Source organism: Styela clava, chromosome 1 (genome assembly GCF_964204865.1).
Source record: "Styela clava chromosome 1, kaStyClav1.hap1.2, whole genome shotgun sequence".
NCBI lineage: Eukaryota > Metazoa > Chordata > Ascidiacea > Stolidobranchia > Styelidae > Styela > Styela clava.
Window position 1 is genome coordinate 19399111 of NC_135250.1, and position 27994 is coordinate 19427104.

The 27994-nt window shown below is 33.5% G+C and overlaps 1 protein-coding gene across 1 annotated transcript; it reads left to right on the forward strand.

Annotated features, from left to right (window-relative positions):
* The first annotated feature begins 6726 nt into the window (after positions 1-6726).
* LOC120348362 (thrombospondin-type laminin G domain and EAR repeat-containing protein-like) lies at positions 6727-27981 on the forward strand. The gene is made up of 13 exons (XM_039418481.2): positions 6727-7019; positions 12210-12309; positions 12778-12928; positions 13572-13768; positions 19465-19555; positions 19920-20037; positions 20113-20253; positions 20547-20782; positions 21400-21586; positions 22481-22722; positions 23167-23351; positions 23719-23820; positions 24408-27981. Exons 1-13 carry the CDS (start codon positions 6950-6952, stop codon positions 24559-24561), a joined length of 1974 nt encoding a protein of 657 aa, XP_039274415.2. The 5' UTR covers positions 6727-6949; the 3' UTR covers positions 24562-27981.
* The last annotated feature ends 13 nt before the right edge of the window (positions 27982-27994 follow it).

Below are 27994 nucleotides of genomic sequence, written 5' to 3' on the forward strand. Positions count from 1 at the left end.
TTTTATTTTATTTATACTACACCAAAGATTATTTAGGAAAGCTTTCATAATTATTTCATAACTGCTGTGATATCAAAACACCACAAATCATTCAGGGGTTAAAGTTCAAGCGAGCGTATAAATTGGAAAAACTTCAAACAAATGGCGTGGCTTACCGTATCGAATATATCTGCTACGCCATAATGACCGTATCCTTCAATCATATAAAAAAGATATTGATTTCAAAAGTGAAATAAATTATAGTTCTGTAAATTTTCCCAAAATTGTTCTATATATCCCATTTTTCGCCAAGTTTTGCCAAAAAAATAGCCTGCTTAAATATATCATTTATTTAACAACAACTGAGTGAAAGTATTTTTGTGTAATCAACGAATTTAATTCAACGAAAATTTTTGAACACATTCAAACGAGTGAGCCAGCGTGTTTGGCATGTCTGTTACTGATATACGCCTGCTAAACTTTCTCATTAAGACAATGTGGCTACAATTACCAGTCAATTCATGAACAATTTGCTTACATTTTTGACATTACATTTGGCGAAGTGCATTCTAATTACGCTATTTAGAAAGAAGTTAGCTTTCATAATTGGATGCACATTAACCGCTGAAATGATAGAAAAATTTGAAACGTATATAAAACACGCTCGACTACCTACAAAAATAACACAAAAATATAAATTGGTCAAATGGATACTTCCCACAACCTTTTTGGAGTGAATCCAAATGACATGTAACGAAAATATGCCTAACGATGCTGGGTCTGAAGGGGGATTTGACCCAGTCCCAAATCGGTAGCATAAATGGCCAAGTATAGGCTAGTGATCCGCGGACTGAGAACCGACTTTTTAGCATATTTTAACGTAACACGATATCCCAGCTAGCACTTTTTGGCGGCATTTCAATTCAATATAGCCAAAACATTGTTGAGCGTCAGAAGTGTCTTGACACCGAGCTGCCAGAAAGCGTGACAATCACTGTCACTGTGCAACCTGAATTTAATGTTTAGCTGGGAATTTTATCTTATCGTAAAAGAGCAAAATGGGGAAGACGTGACGTAATGTTCTCACGATAGGTTGAACTTTTAAATGAAGGGGGCACATCATCTTCGAATTATGCTGGGTTTTGCATTATCTAAATAATTTTTGACAGATGCGCAAATACAACAGAAAATATTTAATACGCTTTACTAAGCAATAATAAAATCATCTAAAAAGGTGTTTGCGGACAGATAGCGTTGTCGCGGAAATTCCCAGTGGCAGCCCTAGTTATATGTCGGCCTATTATAGATTCTAAGTGGGTACTCCCGTAGTTTGTGTACCAGGTTAGGGTTAGGCCAAAATTTTATTCCGATTTTCATTATTTTAGTTCTATTACGAGTTCATTCTGTTCACGAGGACAATCTGTGTTCGCCAAGCGAATATACCCCCTGCCCATAACTTTCAGTCCCTATACACACAACTTGATGTAAAATGGGCAAACAAAATTAGTTACCACCATTCTGGAGCGCCCTAAATTGACACACAGAGTCGACATTTTGGGTCTGGAACTTGAGTCCAGAATAAACTAATCGTAATTTTGATAATATTTACACATTTACAATCCAATCTTTATCTTATAGTACAAACCTTGAATATATAAGAAAAAAAAAATGAAATTAGGTAAAATTTTATACCAACACAATTTACCTCAGTAAAACCAATTCGCTTTGCCAAGAAAAATTTTGCAGCTATCTTTTCGACTAGTGACGTATTTTGATCAAACAGACCACACGGGCATGTTTGTTATACTATTTTCTTGTTTTGATATAAACTAACCCGACCTCTCGTTTCCGTTAATTGTACACGATCTGGATGAAGGGAATGAAAGGTATATCATATAGATATCATGCCAAAAGAGAGAAAGAAGCAAGGGATACCTGACTGCAAAAAAGAGAAGTAAAAGATGGAGGGGTAGAAGTAGGAGAATGAGAGATGGAAGAAAGAGTGTGAGGGCTATAATAAACTCTATGGAAGATGGCGCTGGTAGAGCGACAGATAAACTGTGCAAAAAATAGCGTATGAGTGGGGTGAGAAAGAGAGAAAGACAAAATAAAGGTATATATAGACTCTATACTATAGAAGCTGAAAGGTATAGGGCGAAATATGAATATAATGAGAAGAAAATAATAAGAGAGATGATGACTAAATGAAAAGAAAGTGGTAGAAAACGTACGGAAAGATGCAAAAATATAAAAAGAGGTAGAATGAGAGATGGGTGTGGACACGGAGTGAGGGGGAGGTAGAGGAAAAAAAGACAAAGATCGTCAAATAGAAAGCAAAGGCTGAAATCCGTAGAAGTGGTGACAGCACTATATCAAATGCATTTCTGAAACAATTTTGCCAATAAATTCACAATATCACCCACGTCAAGTTAATTTTCTAACTATTGACAATAGTACTTACAGTACAGCGGTTGATGCATCGCATCTTACAATCATTACGTGCAAACAATTCGCACAATTTTTCTTCGTCAAGATTAGATCAAGTTATATTTTTTCTAGATTGTGAAAATATAATGATTTCATAGCGTTCCAACGAATGCCACGATCATTTTGATAACTTTGAAAACAGTCTCGTATCAAGATATCATTTATTTTTGCACCGAAAAGGAGAAAATTTTCGTGTTCAGTTCGGTAAAGAACAATCGTTTGATAACATCTGCGCCTTTTAAATTTGTTCGCTAAGAAAACAATGTTCGAGTTGATTGCCGATTTCACCCAGAGCGCAACGTCTCTAAGTAAATAAGCAAACGGGTTTCACTATCTGGCTGTTCGATCGTAAAGCTGGTTTACCAGTTAACTGAATATCAATAAATTTTGATTTTTAAGGAATTTTCAGTTTTAACAAATTGAAAGAATATCTAAATTTTTGTCTTTAAAAGTTTCTACGCAAGTAAATTTCTCGAAACAATACCAGATCCTATTATTTCTGGTGGTCATAGTTGAAAAACGAAATCGTCAAATTTACCAATCAAAGTAAAGTATAATACAAAGTTTGAAAAGAGAAAATTTGATTGTCATAGGAAAACGTGAAATTATTGTCGTTAGGGATGTATCTATGAACATAAATCATCTACGACTTAAAATTCTTTTTACAACAAAGCCGATGTAGTCACAATGAACCAAATATGCGCCAAATAAAATGTATACATATATATCTTGTCTCGTTATTATAATCATTGTTGGAAACCGACGGTACATGTCATGATGCAGTGATGATGAACAAATATAAAAAAAGCTGTAACACTCGGTTGCTCGTATGTATGAAGACCTAAATTAGCAGTAAATTTATCTTGTAATATTGAATTCCTCGTCGGTTCACATTCTATGTGATGAATCAGCAAACGATCTGGAACTTTAATTTCTTTGTGTGAGGTAGAATCTCTGCTGAAAACTTTTTATTGGGTGTATTGTCTAGAACTGGTTGTTTATCTGTGGCTAGATCATAATTGAACACAGTCAAAGCGGTCACAAATTTATTCGCCAAACATTGAAACGACCATGCCATATGCCCTACAACAGCCAGGTAACAATTAGATTTTATTACAATGGCTTACGGCCTTTAAAGTTTAAAAGGCCGCTTAACAACTCAAACAAGAAATAGCAAGGAATGAACTGTGACATTTTGAGATTGCGTCAAATTTTGATAACTTTAAGAGTAAAGAATTTCTTATATTTACCGTGGTTTCTATAATTAAAGACTTATTAGGTTATTTGATTAAATCCATAAATATCTGCTTGAATGAATGTCATAACAGAGAATTATATAGGATAGATGTACTAAAAGACATTTTGTTTTTTATTAAGCCAAGGCAGGGAGGGGTAACTTTCTGCTTTCCCTATAAATTGGGCTATTGCTTATTTCTATTGATTACTGAAAAGGTCTTCCACGTTTTGGAGCATAATCATTTTAATTTTCGTCGTTCTTTCTGGTTTAGTAAAGCATTAAACAATGTGTGACATGATGATGCAAAATTGATAATCTGTGAGTTTTCGAGGATATTAAAATGTTCTTATAAGCAATCTACACCGAAAAACTGAAAATATACACCTGTTTCATATTTAAAAGATTTGTTTTCTTATTTGCTGTGACATTTGTCACGGTGCTATCAATTTTATATTTGAAACCTTTTCTGTGTGTTTCAAATATCTTATCATAAGCAAAATAAATAAAAAATGTTCAGATTATAATCAAAATCATCTCATTCGTGGTAACATTACAAACCATTATATATATCCCCAAATAAAAAGAGAATAAAAAAATTATTGAAAATAAAATAGATTGACATTTATGCGACCAACCAGATTTTAATCGACCAATACCGTGCGGTATTGTATATTACTTTTTTATAGAGCTAAATAATGATGATTATCTCAATTCCTCAATTGTACTGTTGGGCCTGAGAAATATGTTCCAAAAGCTTTCTATGGCGTCTGCATATTATATAATATCCCTCTATGGTCTTGGCCGAAGTAGACTTGAACTTGGAAGCTCAAAAACTCCCTTACAATAGGCTGAAAGACCGAAATAACTTTGGCAAAACTCAACGGCGTTAATCATATGTGTGTAGAAATGCTAGAAAATGATTTTCTTTTTAATTTTAACGCTAATTCAAACATGGGCTACTCCGTACTGAAACTGCAAGGCAAATCGGCCTGCCAATCTCATGACTCGTTTTGCCACAATGCTCAACCGCTTCCTTTCAGCGTACGCCACACAAAAGTTACTTTACGTATTCACGTATTTTACGTCAAAAATTCGTATATAGCCGTTTATGCAACGCGGTCAATGAAATATGATCGCACAATATGAAAAATTTTTGACTTGAAATGCGAGAGAGAAGAGACGTAATTACGAGAACGTTATTTCCATTTCAGTGTTTGCAGATGCCGGTAGAGATCAAAAGGCGGCATATCTTCTACAAATAGTTCTCTTCCCACAGACGGAAAGACACTGCTCGAGTTACCTAACGTGAGTAATAAGCTGGCGGTTACCTAGAAATCCAAGTTTAGAAATCAAGGGCTGTTTGATACTGAAAATTACATTTACGTGAAATACGAATAGTGTAAAACTATTTTATTTTACAAAATAACAACGATGAAGCAATGCTAGTTGAATAAGGTCGCATGATACCCGTGGATATTATAAATTAATATTTAATATTTCGAAAGCCCTTTAAAATGGGGAAGAAACGAATGCAGTTGCTACCGTAACACAGCTGACAAAGTGACGTCACTTCGCTGACGTCACTAGTTGGTTGAATAGGGTATTTATGAATGTTGTTGTATTTATTTGTATTGAGTGTATTGTGTTGACTTTTCAGCAAGGGGGTGTCTCGAATAACATAAAATAAGAAGTGCCCCTTAAGTAAAGTAACGCAAAGATTTTTTAGTAATCAGTACTATTATTGCATTGCAAATATTGAAGTTAGATGGCGTTTCATTGGCAGATTTTCAGGACAGAACTCAAGACAGAGGGCATTTTGAAGTTCAATTTGCCGTAATTTAGGCTATTTCAAATAGGCGGGAATCAAAAAAATTTCCCTTTAAACTTACGAAAATATAAGAAAGAGTAAATTTAGTTCTTACGATGCTATGAAGTCTGGAAGTGTTGCTTTTAGTTGAATAAATAATAACAATACATCTTTGTTACGTTGTTTGTAAGCGCTTAACCAATCATACATGGAAATTTGACCCCGATTAATGAGGCGGTTGATAAACCCAGATAGAGTAATTTCGAAAACAAGCCCCTGTTTATGGTCCCTCAATGTTGATTTGTTTATGGTTATCTCGAAAACATAATAGAGAAGAACAATAGCACATATTGTGATTACGTCACGAGTGACGCTTTTTCGCATGTATTTCGTATGCATTGAATTTTTGGGGCACAGTTTTAATTTTTTTGGCTTACGAAGCGCTGTTGTATATTGTATGTATATTAGAAACAATGCGGTGTCAAAGGGGACGCGAGATACATTCAGACATATACAAACAAATAATGCGTACGAAAGTGGCGCCGCTTATCTGCCTTACGCATTCAGGCGTACGCGTTTTGTTGCTTTTTTATTCCCACGTTCGGGCTAAGAGCAATTTAATCAAGGGTACATTGGCCCACATATGATTTGGACTTATTACAAGAAATCACTTTCAGGTCTGGTTTACTCGGAAAGTTCACAGAAAGGTATTAATATTCAGAGTTTTACGAGGGAAAATAAAATATCTCAGAAACCTGTCCAACCATCGCATTCCCGACTGACAGGCGATAGCTGATATTTGGTTTGTGTGGGGCAGGCCAGAAACGGAAATTTAAACTTATATATGGTCTAAAAACCATATTGATCTAGATTAATACCGGCGGTTGAACGCCTAAATTGTTAGAGTTCTACGAAGCAATATATGTGAGAGGCAGTCGGTATCCGATTGCCAAGAATATATGTTGCCAGATTTTGGAAGCGATTTCAACGAACGATGCTTTGAAATTGAAAATTCAGCCTCTTGTTCAGCCCCAACCTGACTATGGACAATATTTTACCTGCAAATATATTTCTGCAATCACTTTCTGCTTTAATAACGCAGTTTTGTGGTTCTTCGAAATAAAATACTATTCTTTAACGTGAGGTTGTCTTTACAGATTGTATATTTCATTACAGTATCATTTATAGTCTTTTAAATTGATCAAAATCTCTCAGATGACGAATTTTTGAACCAATTGACCGAGGTCTAAGATCAATGTTTCGATAAACTGAAAACTATATTGTTCGACGTCACACATGCCTTACGTACGAAGAGGCCGATTAAAGATCAGAAAAGGGACCGGTAAAGGTCAAAAGATTTAATACACAAACAACAGTAGAAAAGAACGAACAGAAATAGATAAGTGTGGCTCGAAGGATACAGTCGCCGCTTCGCAGGGATGTTATGTTTTATTAGTATGCTCTCAATTTTTCTCTCGGTATCATCAGCTTATCCACGGATCTGTTCAGGTAATTGTATTCCATTTAATGCTTCTGAATGGCTTTTGCTCATAAAATATATATTAATTGCTTTCTCCAACTTAAAATATAAAAACCTGATCGTGTTGAAAAAATGACTTAATCTATAACACGGAGAAATGAAAAATGCATTAATTTATTTAATTATACTCGAGGATTCAAATTCAATGTGTTATCGTATCATAACGATGTCAGACTTCTAAGTGAATAACGTAACTCACGTAACTTTCAAATTGCAAAAATTGTCAACGTCCAACAAGCTGCAGTTATACTTTTCCTTGTCCAAAATGTTACCCGTTAATACTCCACTTTCTGATGGTCGTTTTGTATAATCACACCTCAGTATTCGCAGGCACTTTCAAATTATGACTTTATGCTGGATTGCTAATCTTGTATCAAATTTAGCTATAAAGCTGAAAAATCATTTATCTTCATTGCTAATGGCGCGCCTTTCACTTAATTGAATTTTAAAGCCCACGCTTCTGTTTACTTTGTCGTATTAGCGTTTTGTCAAATGCCGACAAGTAGAGATATTCTCTGTTTATGTTAATCTGACATCCTACTTGAGAGGTTATTTTAGTTATAAGCGCATAATAGGATGATACGGCTTGTAAATTGCCCTCGTCAGAATGGAGAATAGGCTTCGGCATAAATTGGCAAAGATAAGCATCTACAACTCATATTCAACTCAGGTTATCTTGCGTGTAACCTGCATTTGAAGTATATTATGCAATGCCTAAACGATTTAACCTAAACTAGTTGAAGTAATCTTTACGCAGACGCCATATAGATATTAGTGTATGTAGATATTCTTTTCAGCTGGGGCTATGGGAATCTTTCATTTTTAGCACTTTTGTCGTCTTGCTAGATTGATGTTCTGCTCAACATGTTGTCGAACACTTTAAAGTTAGCCATTCACTTCGTGGCGACTGATCGATGGCGTCATGCCAGAAAATTTAACAGGCTAGAAATTCCTTAGTTTTTGGCGGTTTGGCTATAACCCGCCGTGCGGAAAATTTGCTTTTGATGTGACGCTAAATTGAGAGCTCGAATAATGCGTATCGGCTTTTGCAAACAGATGATAATAATATGACAAAAGGACTGAAAGTAACCAAGACCAAAACGACCTGTATTACACAGATGTCAGGCGCGCTTTGTTTATAAGCTCTTTGCAAATAAATTTTATTTCACGTGAAAAGCGGTTCGTCATAGATTGATCTTTTATGTGAAAAATTACGCCAGTAAAAGCAAACTCGAGTCAAAAACGTTTTGTCCTGAACGTAAACCAATATATTATTCCATTTTCTCGGCGTAACTTTTGTTCGTTGTGAGTCACGCTGCGCCAGGTCAGACCTTGACCTTTAGTGTCATCGACCGGGTTGAATATTCCAAAATCTATAAAAAAAAGACGTGATAAAGCTGCTCACAGTTTACAACGTTTTGTATAATAATCTTTAGTATCGGATTTAATGTCGTGTCAATATGCGATCAGCCAGAAATGTTCAACATTTTGACTATAATAACCAAATCTACCGGTGCGATCCAGCGCTCGCTCGGGAAATTTACACCCGCACCCGAGTCATCTGAAAAGCGACCCCGGTTCCGCATCGAAAATATATTTGACTCTATCCCAAGCTCCAGAATCTATGTTGAGGAAAATATCCGCTCCGACTCTAGGTATTGAATCTGATAAAATCAAAAACTTTAGCGTATACAATCCTTCTTCAAAGAACTTTTCATAATACTGAGTCAACATATTCTTTCCTGCGTTTCTATCGGAAGTTTCGACTTCGATTATTATCAATTAGTCAGAGAGCCGCTATCTATCGATCATTCTATCAGACATTGTTTCAATATTTTTGTATTTTCTAGTTTATGTTCCTGATATAATTATCATGTGCAATCATTACAGACAATTTGACAGAAATATTCATTGTTTATCAATTATTATAAGGCAGAAATTTTTCTTATACTGTGAAAAATATCTATGGTAATTTATCATGTTTTTCTATATGTTCATTTTATATATTTTTGTCCATGATGTAATTAACAAGTAAAGTAACCCGAATACAGTTTCCAAACATTATTGTTCATACCAGTTAATCCCCAGAAACTTAATTAGGGAAGTTAGCATTGAATCAAAGATGATCCCATATTGTTCAAATGGAAAATTATTCTATTTTGAGGGAAATTGTACTTCTAGTTGAAACCACACACTAATTTTGAGATTTTGATCTCGCTAAAAAGTCAATTATCATATTCTGCTAATCAGTTGATGGATGACTGATTCCCTATATGATTTTAGTGGTGTCAAGTTATATTTGAAAGTAATTATAGTTTAATTTTGCGTTACTTTTGGTCATGGATTTACTTAAAAATGCAGGTAAACTTCACGTAGTATACTCTGCAAATAGACGTGGACTGCTATTGAGAAAATTTTCCTTGTTTCTGATTTGCTAGCAGTATGCCGCAACTTAAGATCCTCAAACTAATTGTGTTGGCAATACCTACTCCACCGCAACTCTTTCATTCCATGTATGCTGAACAATTTCTTACAACTTTAAAATTTTTATTGAATATTCAAAGTGTTTGTTTGCACTCGATAAAGCAAAGTCAATAATTCAAGCAATACTTCAAAGCTAATTTTTATCTTCAAATTGGTATTGGAAATGCAACTTCATGACTATAATAGATTTAGATAGTCAATGGCGAACTAGAAAGAATCTGTCTCTTTTAAAAATAATAGCTGCTTGCATAACAGCGCAGTGCTTTAGGGAACTTCAGAATTGATCTGTCAATAGCACTCTCTTTTCCTAAATTAGAATGGGTTATACCATGTACAGGTTCGAACTTTTCTCGGCTCATTGTGCAAACTTTCTTCATGCAATATTGCAAGCAATTCGTACGGCGCCACAGCTTTCACGCCGTTAAAGGCGATTAATACAATTTAATTGATTTGAGTATTTGAATTTGAACTTCAAGAGTTTTACATTTTCAGATTTGAACCCAGTTCAGGCGTCGAAAATATAATTCCCTCCGTCTGCAATTATATTATCCAGTGATTCACTGAGGACAATGATCCTAGCCTGTGATTAGGCTAATCTGAGTAGATCCAATGGCCGAATTGGTTGTAAATGTCAGTCAGAAATTGAAGATTTCTTTCTTGCCTTTTTTCAATTCCTGAAGAATAATTTTTCAAAGTCTATTTATTCGAACAAAGCACAGTTCAGTACAGACCGTACCGTATATTGCGTTTTTATTTCACCTAATTTAGTGGCCGAGTGCAAACAAAATACTATTATGAGCGTCAAATAATATCGGTATCTAGAGTTTGATATACTGGGGTTCGCTTTTGAAACTTCCTAATATTTACGATCATTATTGTCGGTGCAAATACCCGACGGCGATACTCCTTTGATCTGTATGTGTTATTAGAAGGGGCTTGCACAGGATATGTAAATATGCATAACTTTACCCACTATTTGCGTAAAGATATATGTAATAAAAGCGGTAGTAACCTACCTATGTCGTTTCAATTAAATCCCGCAATGTCTTACAAAAAATGGTGTATCGGCCAAGCATAATCCTAAGATAAATCGAGTTTTTGTTGAGCTCGTTATATCCGTCAGACGACTGATCAAAGGTGGATTTTAACGACAAAAATGTTAAATTTCGGAACGTTTGATGACAAAAATCGACAAAAAGACGCCACAATGACAGGTTTTTGGACATTGACGAAAAATAACAACGTCGTAGACGATAATTTTCGTTGCTAAGCAACATATGACGTAAACTACGACGGTTTCCGAATTATGCCCAGCTCAATCTTTGATTTTCATTTTTTATTGTTCAAGAGCGATTTAAACCGCCTCAATCAGCGATAAAAAAATAAATTTTGTGTGAACTAACCTTGAAGTCAACCCGGAAACAGTCGCCTTCTCACAAATACAATCTCTCGCCTGACTGAAATATATTCCAATGCAAATCACACAGTACATCAGTCAAAAAGTAAATTGCTGACGCGGCAATAATTCCTATAGGCATACCAGCCTACGTCAATGTAGAAATTTTTAATATTTTAGAATAAGTTCTGGACATTATTTCAAAATGCGAATGCATTAGTTCAACTATAAGAATATCAAAATTTTCCGCCTTTGATTGTAAATCTTTCATTGAAGATGGGTAAGTCGTAGACAAATGGGAGTGTACCGGCAGCCATGAGATGATAGACAGGCATTTTATATCAATTTTCCCGCAGATTTTGACATAATATAACTTTTAGTTTGATTATGAAAGACTAAAATTCGTGAATAAAAAACATCCACGGGAGGGTGAAAAAATCCATTCAAGAGTTGTAAGAAATTTGAACTGTACAGCTGGCCACCTGCGTTTTACACATTTGGTGTTAACGTTACTCTTCTCACACATATCAAACTATTTGCAGTATACTCTCCTTTTGAGACTGAGGGCGCTGACGAACTTGGCCTGTATTTCCAAATAGAATATTATAAGGAACACACTTGTTCACATATAAGTAGTGGACATTTTCTGAAGGGTTTTCGTTGACTTCATTTTTGAAACGAGAGTTGTATCGGAAAAAGCTGTCAAATTGCGGTATTCGATATCACACATTTTACACGCATTGTTCGCAATTGATATTATCTACAAAGTTCAGTGAAAAAGAATATTTTGATATTTCTCAGTTACGTGTCTCATATTTCTCAACGAGTGAATAATTTTCCTTGCTAATTTACAATATCAAAAAGACCGTTTATGAATGTTTGAGGAATTAGTAGATCTAACTTTTAAGGATTATATTGCAAATAATAGCAAACTCAAATATCTTTCCGCCTCATTATATTCAATTAGCTATGCGTATGATATAGGGATCAAATCGTCTGCAAAGACACAATATACCCAGATGATGTATTTGAATTCGTCTTTTTTCTAACTTTTAAATGATGTGTGAATGCTCAAAACAACTGAATGGTATATAACACGCGAAATTTTATTATCTTCAAAGGTTCCTGCCATATATTTATTATTGTAGCAATTAGTGTCACAAGTCTGTAATTTATTATCGTTTTAAATAGGAATATCTAATATGAGCAACTTTTAATCCTAATACCTTTGATTTTATCCAAAATCAAGTAAAATTTTTTTATTGTTATTGTTATTCAGACGCAAAACCTGTCGATATTCTCGGAGAGGCGTTGACTGAAAAATCATCTTTGCCCATCGGTGTTGAAGTCGTGAAAGCAGACGGTGTGAAAGGTTACAGGTAAAACAATAAAAAGTATACTAATGTCCATTCATCCGAGGATGTAAAATAATTTGATAAAAAATTGAACTAGATACGATTCGAAAATTATGCTTATATATGAAAAATTGTAAAAAAAAAAATTAGTCAAATTCTACGAAATGAATTCGTTCCGATTATCTGCAACGACAAAAAAATATCTGTGAGCATCGGAACAAAATTAAATTGCACGCAATACATTTGCCTAATCAAATACACACCCTTTACACCATGTTATGGAATAATCGTGTTTTTTTCCATACAATAGATCTTTCATTATCAATGACTATAGAATGAATTGCGAACAATGTTTCCAGAATTACAATCTTTTTGAATACAAAAATCATTTGCTTAATTTTTGATACAAAGATTTCTCTTATTCTTTATTTATATCTCATTGTTTTCAAATTTTCTGCTACGATCGTTTGAACTAATGTCATATCTCTTCAGATTCAACTCAGATTCTGTGACGTTCGGTGTCAACAGTGAAAAAGTATTCAAAAGGTGTCCATCGTTGCCTACAGAATTTTCAATTCAGATTAACTACCGACATCCAGTACCTAGGAATACATACGAATACATGCTCACCCTGCTTGCCCCGGTAGGACTAAATTTATATTGTTAGAATATAGGGATGTCTTAAAAATTGAATATGAAGGATGTTCACGCTGTTTGTAACAATTCTATAATATTATTTAATTTAATTATTATTAAAATAACTGTTATTTCATAAAATTTGATATTTTTGGGTGGAATTGAGATTTGTTTCAAAATTGCGTATTCAAATCATTGGTTTTTGTTTTAGAATATTTTACATTTTCCAATCTTGAATACTTGTGTAGTCAATGTTTTATCATTTCAGAATAAAAGTATTACCAAAAGGTTTTGAATGATTTCATTTATTCATTAAATTTTTACTACAAATAAGGTACTCCCGTGATATATGTACCAGGGAGTAGGCCATAATTTTATTCCGATTTTCCTTAAGCTTTCTGGTTGAACTGAGAATATAGGTTTTAATCCCTTTATACAACTTGATGTGAAGTAGGCGAACAAAATTATCCATATAATCCTCCATATTGATACATCCACTTCTGGGGCGCCCGAATAAATCGGTTAAGTGTAGTTTTATCACAGTATCAACTTTAGATCCATACACATTGGTTCAGATTATGATGATTTATGAATGGTGTATGCTTAGTAAGCAAACCTTTTTAGAATAAATTTCTAAAAAAATATTTTAGGACCGCAGCACGATCCTCTTTGCAGTACGGTTGCGAAACAATTCACTTTTGCTGGAATTTGTACAAGATATTGATCATAGTGTTCAAACAGTACAATTTAAAAACATCCAACTCACAGACGGAGAATGGCATAACCTCGTTATTTCTGTCACAGAGAGAGAAATCAAGTTTACACTTGATTGTGAGGAATATACAAGGTAAGAATTGTAAGTTAGTACGTTGGATTAACTGTATTGTCATTTCGGGTTAGTTATATGTTATATCGGATTAAAGGTCTGCTGAGGTCAGTGGTAAATCTCAGCAATTGTAACAAACTTGAAATATATGCATAAGGATCTACCCCTCAAGAATGGTACGTAGTTGGTCCAAATGAACCCCAATTTATAACATATACCAGGGGCGTAGCCAGTAAGAATCATCACGCCTCCAGCCGGATCCGCTATACATTACAGTCTAACTTAGCAATTAGAAATTGCAGAACTCTCATCCCGTCACCTTTGAAAGATCCTGAGCTCATTTGTAAAACACTTCATATCAAGAAGTTTAGGACTCAGCTGAGGAGCAAAAACATTTTCAACATTGCTTGATTGAGTTTTCCGCATTCGAAATCATATTTGTAGAAGTAGTTTGAATGGACAGTCTGATGGAATTGTTTCTGAGAAACGCTAGACTATTTTTTACCGAAAAAAGTTCATGACGATATTTTTGGCGATGTCGTTGTTATCTTGAACAAAAAATGAACAATTTTTCACGAATTTTATTTTTCTTTCGATTTTGAACTTTTCATTCATTTCATTTCACCGTGAAATTCTCATGTGATCTTTATATCCTTCATGTGGCTCTTGGTATACTAAAAAGATCTTCCGCTAGATGAAATTAAACAATGGGTGTTTCCGAATGCTATAAATTGAGCGAAACAAAACATGCAGCGGACCTACAGCTTTCTAAATAAATGTCTTTTGTTTGACAGTAAAATAAAAAAAAATAGACATTTTGTAAAATATTTGAAGATTTAGTTCTTGTACATACAAGCATGAACCGTGGATGAAGTGCTTACAATGCGCCTGGGTTATCCATGGCCCGAAATAAAAACTTCGGTATGCTTCGAGTTTTATGCTATGCTTATTTTTTCTTCGATTTATCCTTGGCCGGTTACAATTATGATTAGGAAAAGAGATGCTATTCCGTATCAAAACAAAGATATTGGAGTCCAAAGTTTTGATTTTATTTTGATAGTGACTAAAATGTAACATTTAAACTGTTTTAACATAAACCAAAATATGAGATCATTTTACCACTAAAAATATTTGAAAACTTTCCAAATTGAACAAAAATTTGAAATTGAATGAAAACAAAAAAATAAACAAATAAAAATTCGAGACGAAACTAAAAGTTCAATTTTGTCCTGTTTCAGACAGGAAATCCTGGATTTTTATGAATCAAAACATAATTGGAAAACAAAAATTAGAATAAAAGGTGCGTGTGGTCTTCAACTACAAGCATTGTTTTAACAATGGAATATCAGTAATTTTACTTTTATTGCTATGAGATTTTTACATGTCTACACAGAACATGACATGTCATAGGTAGTCTGTTACCGATTCCCATAAAATGAAAGACAATAATACTCTCAAATTTCACGTAATGCAGTAAGGGTCAATTTAACGAGTTTTTGAACTAGACCAGAGTCTGGACGGACTTCCACTTTTCAGACTAAACCAGATTCAAAAATTCAATTGAAAGTTGAAAATTGAATTCACTTCTTCACTATATTATTTGACCGTGATACGCCCTTATTTAATGTGTTGCGACAAGATAAAATTAAGCTGTTTCGACCCAAACTCGAAAATACACAAGACCGAATTCCACCCAACGATAATAAATATTCAAAACCTCGCAGCCAGTATGTTCCTGAAGTGTCAAAATTCTCCGATTTGTGATAAGCCCAGACCTTTCATTCTAATCTAAGCGAGTTGGTTGCACGTTTTTTTTTAAACTTGAGATTGACCTTACAAGTCAACGTATACCCAAATCCAGACCGACAATATGGTTCGAATTACCCAAGCTTTTTGAGTAACGTTCGCTAACGTATTGCTGATATCGTCTAACACGTTATACGTTTCTTGTGATGACGCTTTTTGTTTATTTAAGTTTATTACATCCTTCCCACATGATATTATGACACCTGCGGATTTGTTATCACAATAATAGTCACGCAACCTTTATTTTCGTAGGAAATGACGTTTAATGAAACTCTATGCTACCTTATCCAACGTTACGCCTCACAAAAAGTAGGTACCACCTGCTTCCTTAAGACCTTTGTACGAGTGTTGTGAATAATCGAACATAGCTATTCTTCATTTTGATGATACCTGGTATTATTGTACAAGTTTCTCAAAGTAATGACTATGAGGGCCGAGGGGAAAGAGTGGCGATAAAAGAGCTGCGAGAAATCTATAACATATCGATTGATACTTGTGTGACATAAATCACTAGAATATGTCCAGAATTGTAATATTCAAGGAATGCATCGCTTCACCAGATATCAATAAAATATCCACAAAATCCGGTTTCAAAGTCGCCGAGATTTGATCGCGTTTGAGGCTTTCAGTTTGCAAAGATTTTGAAAGAAGATTATAATTTTCAACGGGTTACCAACAGCATTCTACAAATCGCACAACAAGGATAAACTATAATTTATATTCGATTTCATTTTTGAATAACTTAGTATTATGCAAACTGTGTTAAAGTCAACCGCGCATATGTTCATATATAATTTTTATGCGTTATCATTATGTGTTTAAGACAACTTGAAAAATTCGACGCGCTAAATAAGAATAATTTGGTTTGATTAGGGCTTGCAACTGAGTGGGGGGATTGGATAGGAAAGAACGAGCGGTGATCAAAAATACTAAATCATACACATCATTCACGTATCGTCAAGAAAGATTTGAGGATAATTTAGATTGTAATCACAAAATAAAAATACGAAACGTGAAGTGTTTTTATCACGTTACTCAGAGCAAGGCTCTATGTATAAGCTGAATTTGAAAAAGAACAAAATGCGATTGCGCAAAGATTATTTTTACACAAAAAGCGCATTTTGACCGACTCACGAACTTTCACGTCTTTTAAAATACCTTATGTCATAATTAGATGATCTTACAAGAAATTATAAACATTCTATAGAGGAATGCTCGTCATTACTGATCATATCATAGCGTTCTAACATGATCGTAAAGAATTTACGTTTTTTCACAATGAAACAAAAATAAAGTCATGCGTTTGGTTTATTTTTTTATGACATTTTTTTATATAATACCAATCGACTTACATAAATATAACACAAATCCGATTTTATTCACATTCATAAATATAATATAAGTTTATTTTTTGCCAATCATTCATTTTTGCCTAGAATTTTCACAAAACTAGTTTATCAAACAAAAAAGCCCTTTTTTCAACAGAATTGAAAATGAAAATCTTGTTCGATTTACGCTGGGGTTTATACACCTTCGTCAATGTCGATGCTTTTTCAAGAATGAGTCTCACTCTCATAAATGAATGTTCATTTTGGTCAAACAATAAACCTTGCCACGCACCTTATTTCTAATTTCAATTTCAATCCTAAAGTCACGTGCCAAGCCTCTTGTTTTTATAATGAACATTGATCCACTGCCAATTGTGACAACTTTCAGCTCTCGGTTTGATATGTTACTTATCGCGGGGGTTTCGAATTCATTGTATATACCACCCAAGCAAGACAACTGGGATATATGACCATAACTGCGTCACTAACTCGAGTATATTAAACTGAATAGACTCGTCTATACAGGCAAGATTACGACCAAGTTTCTCACGTATACAAGTAATTCCTGTCTGAAAAAAATTCTATCTACAGACTTGTTCGGGCGAATGTCTGTGAATGCTATGACCCATTGGTTAGGCAAGTGGTTCTCAAACTTTTTAAACCACGCCCTCTTATTTGTCAAGTCCCACCCCACTCGCTAACAATAAGCAACAAATAACAGATAGCGAGGCGGAAGTAACATTGAAAATACGTGGATGAAACGTGGATATTCAAAATAAAGAAATGTAAATATCCCTCGTGGGATATGATTTTATTATATTGGCATTGTAAGGTTGGAAATCTCGGGTTCAAGTCCAATGTGGCTCTTTTTACCCAAGTGTAGCATGTCATAATCACTTTCGCGCCAAAAAAAATCCGGTCCTTTCGAAAAAAGTGGTTGCTTGTCTGCACCCATGTTTAAATTGAAAATTACCCCATAAAAAGCCTCAAAAAAGTTCCAGATTTTATGAGGGTCCCATCATACGAATTAAAAAATGGTTGAACTTTGTATTTTTTAATTACAATATAAAGTATTATATCAATTTTAACAGTTAAATAAACTTTATTCGTGATGGAAACAGAACATTTTCTTAACGCCATTCGCAGTTCGACAGCCGCAATTTTGCATTTTATGTGCTCAATACTACCTTCGAAATTTCTTCGAAATCGCCTATTTATTTTCAATATTTTTTCATTTACAAAACAGAACAATTAATACGTCCTTGCCTTGATCAGAGATTATTTACCAATTGGATCATGGTATTAAAATGTAACATGTAGTTCATGTCCGACAATTGAACCAAAATGCTGACAGATGGTCTATAAGAATTAGTATTTGTTTTTGAAAATGGTCAGAATATATTGGTTATATCCATAAGTGCCCGTCCAGAAGGATTATTGGAGATTTTTGGATTAGTCGATTTTTTTCTTTGTACTGAATTTAACCAAAAAAGACCACCGTCGTAGAAACTTATATCTTCGTTATTTTTGCAATAAATATTTTATATTTGGCCAATCGTGAAATAAATATAAGTTAGCGATTCATCTATAAATTATAATTGATCCGATGATAACTTTTATGGAAAAAAAAATGTGAAAGATTTATTAAATCTGACGTTACAAACATGAGGTTAATACGAGTCTGACTGAACACAAATTCGTAAAATCCGGAAATGTAAACAGTATTTCAAAGTTATAAATCTTTTCAAAGTATTTATAAGCTATTTTAGCAATTCTATTCACGGCAAATTCGGTTCTGGTTTTCATAAACAAGTTACTCAAAATTTAAACTCAAATTTACTATACACTTTCAGTTATAGAAGTCATCGAGAGTTCACTCAGGTTGCTAGTTTTAAGTCTTTAAGTAAGCAGACAGCGACTACCCAGGAGTTTTAGTAATTTTAACAACATACAACAATAGTATATAATATTCACCGTGGAAAATATTCCAGTTATAATTCCATAAATATATCTCCATTTTTCAAACTTGTCTCTACAATGATTCCATATTACAATTAGTAAAATCTTCGCGAATTTTATTGCCGTATAATTAGTTTTATATATTTGTAAAACTGAAAAATACAAGAAAATTTGGAATATATATATATATATTTTTTTATGAAAATTTTCCCGAAACAATGTCACTCGCACTCACTCAAAAGTAAAAGAGACAAGAAAAACTGAAATTATACATTTATGGGGATGCATTACGCCCCACTGATTCCGATTGGCGGCCAGGAAAACAGCTGTGAAGTGATGAATTTAATAAAATTTCGTCTTGCACTATTGTTATTATAATATTCTCTTATGGAGTATTTTATGAATGGCACTACAGGCACTCCGCTGCCACCAAGTGGGAAATGCAAGTTCAATATTTTCGCATTGAACTTATTTCCTAGTTAGTTAGTTAGTACCATTACGCAATGTGTATTCAGAAAAATTGTAATTTCAAAGTTTTAATAATGAATGTATTCATGGAACGCTTTCTGCGTGACATGGTTTATGGAAGGAAGTATATCTAAATATTAAAATTTGTATTTACAGAATAATTGACCAGCCCATAGCTACAGATTTGAATATCAGGAAAACTAGATTTTACATTGGAAGTAGACGACAGAAAAGGAATAGGTTCACGGTAATGTGTTTTTATTGTTTTACAACGTTTTATCGATGAAGTATCAGGAAAGCAAAATAATTGTTTCCTGTCAAAGTACCGATGGAAAGAGGCGTGGCGGGGTCTGTATGTGTGTGTGAAATTCTCTGCTTCACACTGCTTTTCTGACCATAACGATATTCATTTGAGTTTTGCGTCCACCAATTTTAGCATGGCTTTTATGTTAAATATATGAATCATGTTTGTCTAAAAATTAGAAGGTTCTACAACGACAATTCGACAACTAAACCAAATTTGCTGAATATCTGGGTAAAAAATGCACTTTTGTATTAATTTTCCGAGTTATTTTATTCATATTATTCATGATATCTTTATACTGTTGCAGGGTACGTTACGTCAGATTATATTTTTGCCTGGAGCAGATGCAACAAATCTAATATGTCCTTCACCAAATCCATCTCTTGCGACTGTGCAGCAAAATCTAAAGGCTGATCTTCGATCTGGTGAGTTTTGAACTCCTGGATAACTTTCCTTTAAATAAATTTTTAGGATCAAATTTTTAAATAAATTTTTCCTAGGCAGCCATGTGGTTCCAGTTATTTTTCAAGAAGAACAACCCTACATCACGTGTTCAAGACGTCACAAAGGAAGACTATTATATACCTCAGATTCGACTTTGAAAGTTTGCGACGGTGAAGATTTTGCAGACATAAAGTCAAGTGAGAAATTTCTATCAGCTTCAAATGTATATTTTGTAGTTTAGTACCGCAACTTCTAGTAATTTCTAGTGGGCGCGGCCAACAAATTTTGCTTATGTTCCACCTGACTACGTCATCATCAAATTACGCACTAAAGTTTGCCAAATGAACAAAAACAACTTCGCTAACGACTTTCTTTCATATTTTTGACATCAATCAAACACGATTTTATTATAGCATTTTTGATAGTGACTTTATATTCTTCTTTTGCGAGATTTTAATTCCATAGTGAGATGTAACAATCTTAATTACAGGTCCTCTGAGAATGGATTATTTAGTCGATTATGAAGATATTCCAACAAACAGTAGTATTGATATCGAAGCTTTCGATATTCCTGACGAAGGGCATTTTCTGGCAACTGCAAATAGAGGTGGAGAGAAAGACAGCAAATCTGCTATATACAAATGGGATGGTGTGAAATATGTCATATTTCAAAAAGTTTCAACGAAAAATGCTCAACATTGGAAATATTTTTCAATAGGAGATGAGGTATGGTGATTGGTTTGTATGAATTTCAATTATTCATAATAGTAATGTTTCATAACTGTATACCGTTTCTGTCCATATTGATAAATAATGAAAAGAGGGAAGAGCATATTCTCTGTCTATACTTTGTCAGTCAAAACTGGGTCAAAAGCCAAAAATCAAAAGGCATGGATGGAAAGTTTCTTGGCCCCAATGTCTAGAGTGCACACTTTTTAAAATCTCGCTGTCTCCAATTTCTGACTTATGTTAATTTTTTATTATGAATGCCATTTTATGTAATTAGAAAAGTGTTCTATTATGTGTCCTAATAAAATTATTATAAAAATAAGATGATATTTTAAACAATATAGAAATAAGAAATATAGTCGACAACCCTTATAGCGCAACGCTCGCGGAATACTAATTCAGACATTTGTGTGTGTATTTTCAATGCATGAAATAAAGTTTTAAAGAGGCATCATTACATGATCATACAGTACAACAGTACAGTAGTATTTGGGGAAGAATTCTGCTGTTTATAGCCGCAACGAATTCTTCCGTGTTTTCATCGTGTATTGATAATTTTCAGAAATAATTCATACATTTTCAGTTTTCAAAATTAAAGATCCATCTAATTTCAGCATTTTTTAGCATTGGCAAACAGCGGATATCGAGGAAAAAATAATGTGAAAAGCATAATATTTCGATGGAAACAGAAAAAAAGAAAATTTGTTCGGCACCAGTTAATTTTAACCTATTCCGCGAGGCGATGGGAAACTTTCGAAATCGATGGACAGCATTACATTGCCGTTGCCAATCATGAAGATGGTAGGTAAATATCGATTCTATTCAGTTACTATATAAAGTGTTTTCTTTCTATGTTTTTATAATAACGAGAACCAAGTTTGAAAACCATCAACCATTATCGATTACTATTAGGCAGGTCTGCAGTATTACATATGCACAAGCCACAAATGTATATATTGATCGTTTCGTTGGATTATTTTTGCTGTGTTGTGAAAAATCGGTTTTCTTTGTAACTAGTACCTAAATATATGGCTTTTGGTCTTAGTGTCCATATATCTGAAAATTACTCTTATTTTACAAAAAATTGCACGTTGAAAATTGTATCTTTATACATTATGGAACGACGAATTAACTCTTTGAACTCTGACATCTCTGAGCGAAGTTACACTCTCACCTTAAAAGTTCGCGGCGTCGTGTCGATAGGACAATAAAAGAATTCGAAAAATTGGTTATTATCCGCGTATTGACGGACATTCCAAACAAAAATAAATTTTATCGTGCAGTTAGAAAAAATGAATTAAATTTTAAGTAAATTTTGTCAAAAAGTGAGAAATTGATTTGAAGATAACTATAATGTTTTCTGATCGTAAGTGAGCTATGACTAAAATCTTGTCTCGAAAAATATATTACCAGTTCATATAGATTTTAATGTATCCCTTTAGCGGATACTCACTTCTCTCTGTACCTATTACGAGCAGAATCATCTTAGACAATAATTGGACCACGGAATAGTTTTTGTTATTTGTGTTGTTGGACGGACAAATTTTTTCAGTTGCACTCACGATTTATTGGAAAGTTTCTCTGATTGTTATCGTTTTTCACCAAATGTTTTGCGAATTAAGGAACTCTCCTAGGTACTTTGTGTTCCTATATTTATGTGTTGCTCTGTTAATACAATATTTTCCTTACATTTAGATGCCAACAATATTTACAACTTATCAGAAATATTCATTTGGAATCCCGATGGACGAATGTTTTTACCTTATCAAAATATACCTTCAGTTGGAGCAGTTGATATTGAATTTTTTAGGATCGAACTCTCGCAAACCTTCAATTTTATTGTGGTTGCAAATGCTTTTAATGGACAAACTTCGAACATTAATTCAAGTATTTTCTTCTGGCAAAGAGGAAAGTTTCAATTTTTTCAGGATATTGAGGTGAGTTAGTTGTTATTTTCTTAAACGTTGATTCATTGTTTGAAGCAAAATAGCAATGCTGGAATTTATAGACACAAAGGGAGATTACAAATGTGGCTATCGCAGTGTCTACAAGATTCCTGACAAATGTTAAAAGAATTCCACTCAATACAGACACCTAATTAAAAACAGCAAAATTTGGAAGAAATATTGGTCCTGATAAAACTCAGATAAAACTGTAAAAAAATATTAAGTAATCGACTTCTTCTATCTATATTAAACTGCTGATCGGTTACGACTTTGTTACCCCCCAAATTTATTACATATGGAACAATTACCTTGTAACTATACCATACGCAATCTAGGCGGGATCGTCACATGTCTAAACCGTCTTATGGGTTTTCCTCTTCCCTTGGATAGGTATAATAACCCCTCATAATTTTCATAGTTTGTATATCTTTTTAGACTATGGGAGCCTCCGACTGGGAATTCTTTGAAATTGATGGTAGATTCTATCTCGCTGTAGCGAATACCTTTGACCTCGATACAAGAGTGAGCGGCGAACGAAATTACAGAATAAGTTCTCCGATATATGAACTCAACATATATTTGCAACGATTTGAAAAGATTCAAGACGTAATAACTTTTGGGTAAATGTATATTTAAGAAAAATATTCAAAAGGAACAATCACGGGTATCCGAAAAGCCTAATAATACAACACAGACGAGATTATCCTATAACCACTGGTCATAGAAACGACGACTTCGATGATTCACTCACCCACCGATGAGTTCTAAATTTGACTCCGTACACCTTTGTAATACGAATAATTGACTTTAAAATTCTCAAAACCTGGGGCCTTCACTCTGTTGTACTGTGACATATATGCTATGACATATATACATTTCTCAATTAAAATTGCATGACTAAATATATGTGAATATGTGAATTTTTTTAGTGTCAGGAATAATAATAACGAAATTATTTGCAATTAATTGATTAATTAATTATTACAGAGCTCGTGATTGGGAATTTTTTACTGTTGGTGATAACTCCTACCTCATCGTATCAAGTATTGCAACTTTGGATAATAAACCAGTATCAAACGTTATTTATAAGTAAGTAATTGCTTCCTATTTAAATAAAAAATTAAATTCCATTTGATAACCTAAGTCACACCCGAAAAACTCTGGAGGACGTTACAGTATTTTTTAAATTTTCCACTTGAGCTCAAATCCTATTTATAACAATGAAATATCAGTAATTTTGAGGTTGAAATAGCAGTAACCTTACCGTCAAATTTATTAATTATTTTAGATTTCATTCTTTTTATTTATAGTTTCCAAATCAAAAACATATAAAATTTTTGTTGTAATATCAGTGGAATAATTGCGGAATATCAGTAAAATCATGAATTATCAACTGAAAAGCAATATTTTGATTATCTGTGCGACTATCACATATAGAGAAAGCACTCGTGCATATTAATATGTCCTAGTCTAGCTATCATGTTTTTCTGATTAAAGTGTAACCTTCCAATTTATAATTGTATTTTATCAGGCTTTAGCAGTTCATGTTCGACTTTTTCATGCATAAATTGGTAATTCTGTTTCATGGATAATGTCCGAAAATATTCCCTAAATAGAGATTACTGTGGCTTTCACAAAATAAAGTATTTATTTACATGTTTTTCTTTGTAAAACAGATGGCAAGGAGTGGAGAAATTCGTACCTGTCCATAACTTCACATCCCGCCCTTCAACGGATTTTGAGCACGTGGCAATTGCCGGACAACAATACCTCGCTATGGCACAACCTTTTTTATTTTTTTCTAAATTATTTAAAATCGTAACGTATTGATAATGTGTCCAATGAACGATATACCTCAACCAGAAAAGAAAATGATTTTTCATGATTGTATTATATATTTTGTATAACTTGTCAAAATGTAACTTTCCTGTCCGTAAGGTTTCACCTTTATTCAGTTTAATTCTTAACTGAAAAGTCTAAAGATGTACAGTGGAAAGCTGGCAATATTGAGTCAAATTTTGCATCAACGAAAGCAGAAACCCTAACAGAACTGTAATAAACTATAAGGTTAGATTTTGATATGCCTTAGATAAATCATGGATGTGCTACAGGCTGCCCGCGCGCCACAACCCTGTTGGGTATATGGCCCTCCAACAAAAAATCTCGCACACCCCTGTGTTAGATCTTTAAGAAAACAGGTATAGAATTTTTAAAGTGGTTTATGCTCGCTCTGCAAACAGGGCTTTTGCAAGAAGTCTGACAAATTCCATTTTGGTACTGTCTACCAAAATTATTTTACACTTAAAAGTGGTGGGTTTTGGTCGTATAATAGAATGGATACGGTTCTGAACTCGAGATATCTAACCCATAAGTCTGTTAAACGCAAGGCCACGGGCGAATCCAGTCCTGATTGTATGGGCAATAACTTTTCCCCAGTTAGGGACACAAAAGTGAATCAGTCATATTGAATTTTAAGTAGGATGGTGAGCAAAATACTCATACAAAACAAACCATAACAACTAGTCCGTCATGCTAGATATTGAAATCGAAATGTATTTTGTAAAATGAAATTGCGGCATATTTGTATGAAAACGCCTATATTCCAATTTCTATACAATGATTTACTTATATATCTGTAGTTATCCACATATAAAAATGTGCCGAGTTGTTGACCTCAAGTTCTTTTATCATATATTATGTTCCATTTTAAAAGTGGTATTTTTGTACTTTTAATATATTTTCATAATTTTTGATCACTTTCTAGTAATTACTGTTTTTCGATATAAATATTGGTGCTATTTTATCCAAAATCTAGGACCTAGGATACCGTACATTATCCATATACCATGCACTCAATCGTTAACGAAACGGCTAACAAGCATGTTGTGCAAAAAAAGTGAATCAAGCAAACTTACATAATTCTTACACGGGAGTATGGACTCAAATTTTGAGTCGGGTATCCGGATTGTATCACGCTCTTGAGAGTCGAAACCGGAGTCAAAATTTCTAATATCCGGTGGAGTCGGATTCTCAATTTCCGACTTTTAAAACTGAGACTATTCCAATAAACACTACAGATTTCATGGTCTGTATTTTTTTGAGATAGAGAGCCGAAGTCGGAGTCATCTTTAACCCAAAGTCGGCAGCTGAAATTAGATTAAACCTTCTCGTGTCTAAGGAGTTTAAAAGCAATATTTTTAAATACCAGCGACAATTACAAATCTTAGCCCAGCCTTTTACCTCTAAGAAATTACAAAATTTCAATTTCAGAATGATGTAGAATTAGAAGCTTACACAGCATCGCATAAAGAAGCATATTTATTCCAGCGGCTATGCTTTTATTCCAATATTCTTTGTAATTTGTATTCCAAGCCGGATCTTGGGTTTTATACAGTTTTATATATTTTTAGAGTTGATTGATTAACTTTATACCTCTCTTGCACAAATTATTATTTTTGCAGTATGTTTACAATTTTTTTTACCAGACTTACTCATGTCGATGTTGTACAAATGTTTACAATCGTTAGACTTAAAATTACAGCTTAGAAATGAGTATGAACAAATATATTTAGAGAGCCTTCTATTTTTCCTGCCATTTCATTTCAGTTATTCAAAATAGTCGAAACTGATGTACGAATGCTTAGTAATGACTTATATATTTAACTAAAAAAAATCCGCATTTTTAAGTCATATTTGTACAAGCCAATTGGCCTGCATTTAAATTACGTATACCTCTTAATTTTATTCAACATCCAAAATCTAACCGCGTATACAGTATCCTCTATAAGAGTTGGCGCTCTCGGTTATCTGCTAAATATCTGCTCTTATAGATGATACAGTGTAGCAGATTTAGTGTCGTTTGGTTCATAATACTCAAGGCATTTCTGGGAACCTGATGTAAACTCCAATTACTTTGATAGTCAAGTGTTTCGATGAAACTCAAATTAAGTTTTTATAAAAAAAAATGTTTTATTTATTAAAAAAAAAAAAAAATCTTTCGAGTTCCATGAAACTCGATATTTTATCCAAATATTATTTTGACTTATGGGAACGCATTTTATGGTATATGAAAATTCTTTTCGGTGACTTTGGACTTTCGTGTACAAATATATGAGCATTAATTTTTTGTTAATACTTCAGCATAACGAGGAAATTATGTAAATTACTATTACGTTATTCTGGTGACGGCATTGTCGGCATATACTTGGTTAAACTCGGATTCAACAAACTAAACGTACTAAAATGCGCACTTCACTTATCATATAGTATACATGCCTGTTTCTGGTCCAAGACTACAATCGATATTAAAATGACCAATGTCGTGTTATTGTATGTCATTTTTGATGTGATATTTCCGTGCTTTTGTATTGAAATATTTTTATAAAGAATCAAAACAGGCATTGGGTTTGCATAAAAGAACTGATAAGAACTAAAAGTGTTAAACTTTCAAAGTCGTAAAATCATTTATATTAGATCTTTTTTAATAGTTTAAGAAGCCCAAATTCAACAAATAGAGTCAAAACTTTTTATTAGATTTTTCATTTTTTATAACAATTTGTTCCCAAACGCAATCACTCAAAATAAACAAAACTGACATCAGATAGAACCCGTAACTAGCTATCACCGGAAGGCTATGAGAGACGGGGAATAGATTTAAAAAAATGTTAATGTCTGCTATTAAATATTATGGTAATAATCTGCTAACTTGAAGCATGTCGAGTAAAATTCATAAATTTATGTTAAATTATTATCTCGAAATGTCCCCAGTTGTCGGTAAAATTATAACACTAAAAGTGTTTTTGATCGCTGAATTTGCTTTTAGAATTCCCTCACACCTAGATGTTCGCCAAACAGTTTTGACTTTGAGTATTTGGTATCTACCGACATCTTGGCAACAATAATCATGGTATATCTATATTTTTACTGCGATAGAAGCTTGCGATCATTCTTTTATTACTTGTTTACTTCAGTTGAAGGTTTGGGACTTTGTGATGATCAAACTATACTAAATAATGATATTTTCAGCATTTCAGTTTGTATCACTTTTTTGTAATATCATTTCATTTTTGTAATGAACGTCCTATTTTCACATCTGCATGATCCATCTTTTGCCTCAATTGTACGTGAAAGTTTATGACTTTCTGAATAATAAAATGCAATTGTCCATTTTTTTTAAAGCAACAATTATTTTGATATTTTTTTGTTATTGTTGTTGTAACATTCTACAATGATACGCAATTCCTTTCAGTGTCTATGAGATATT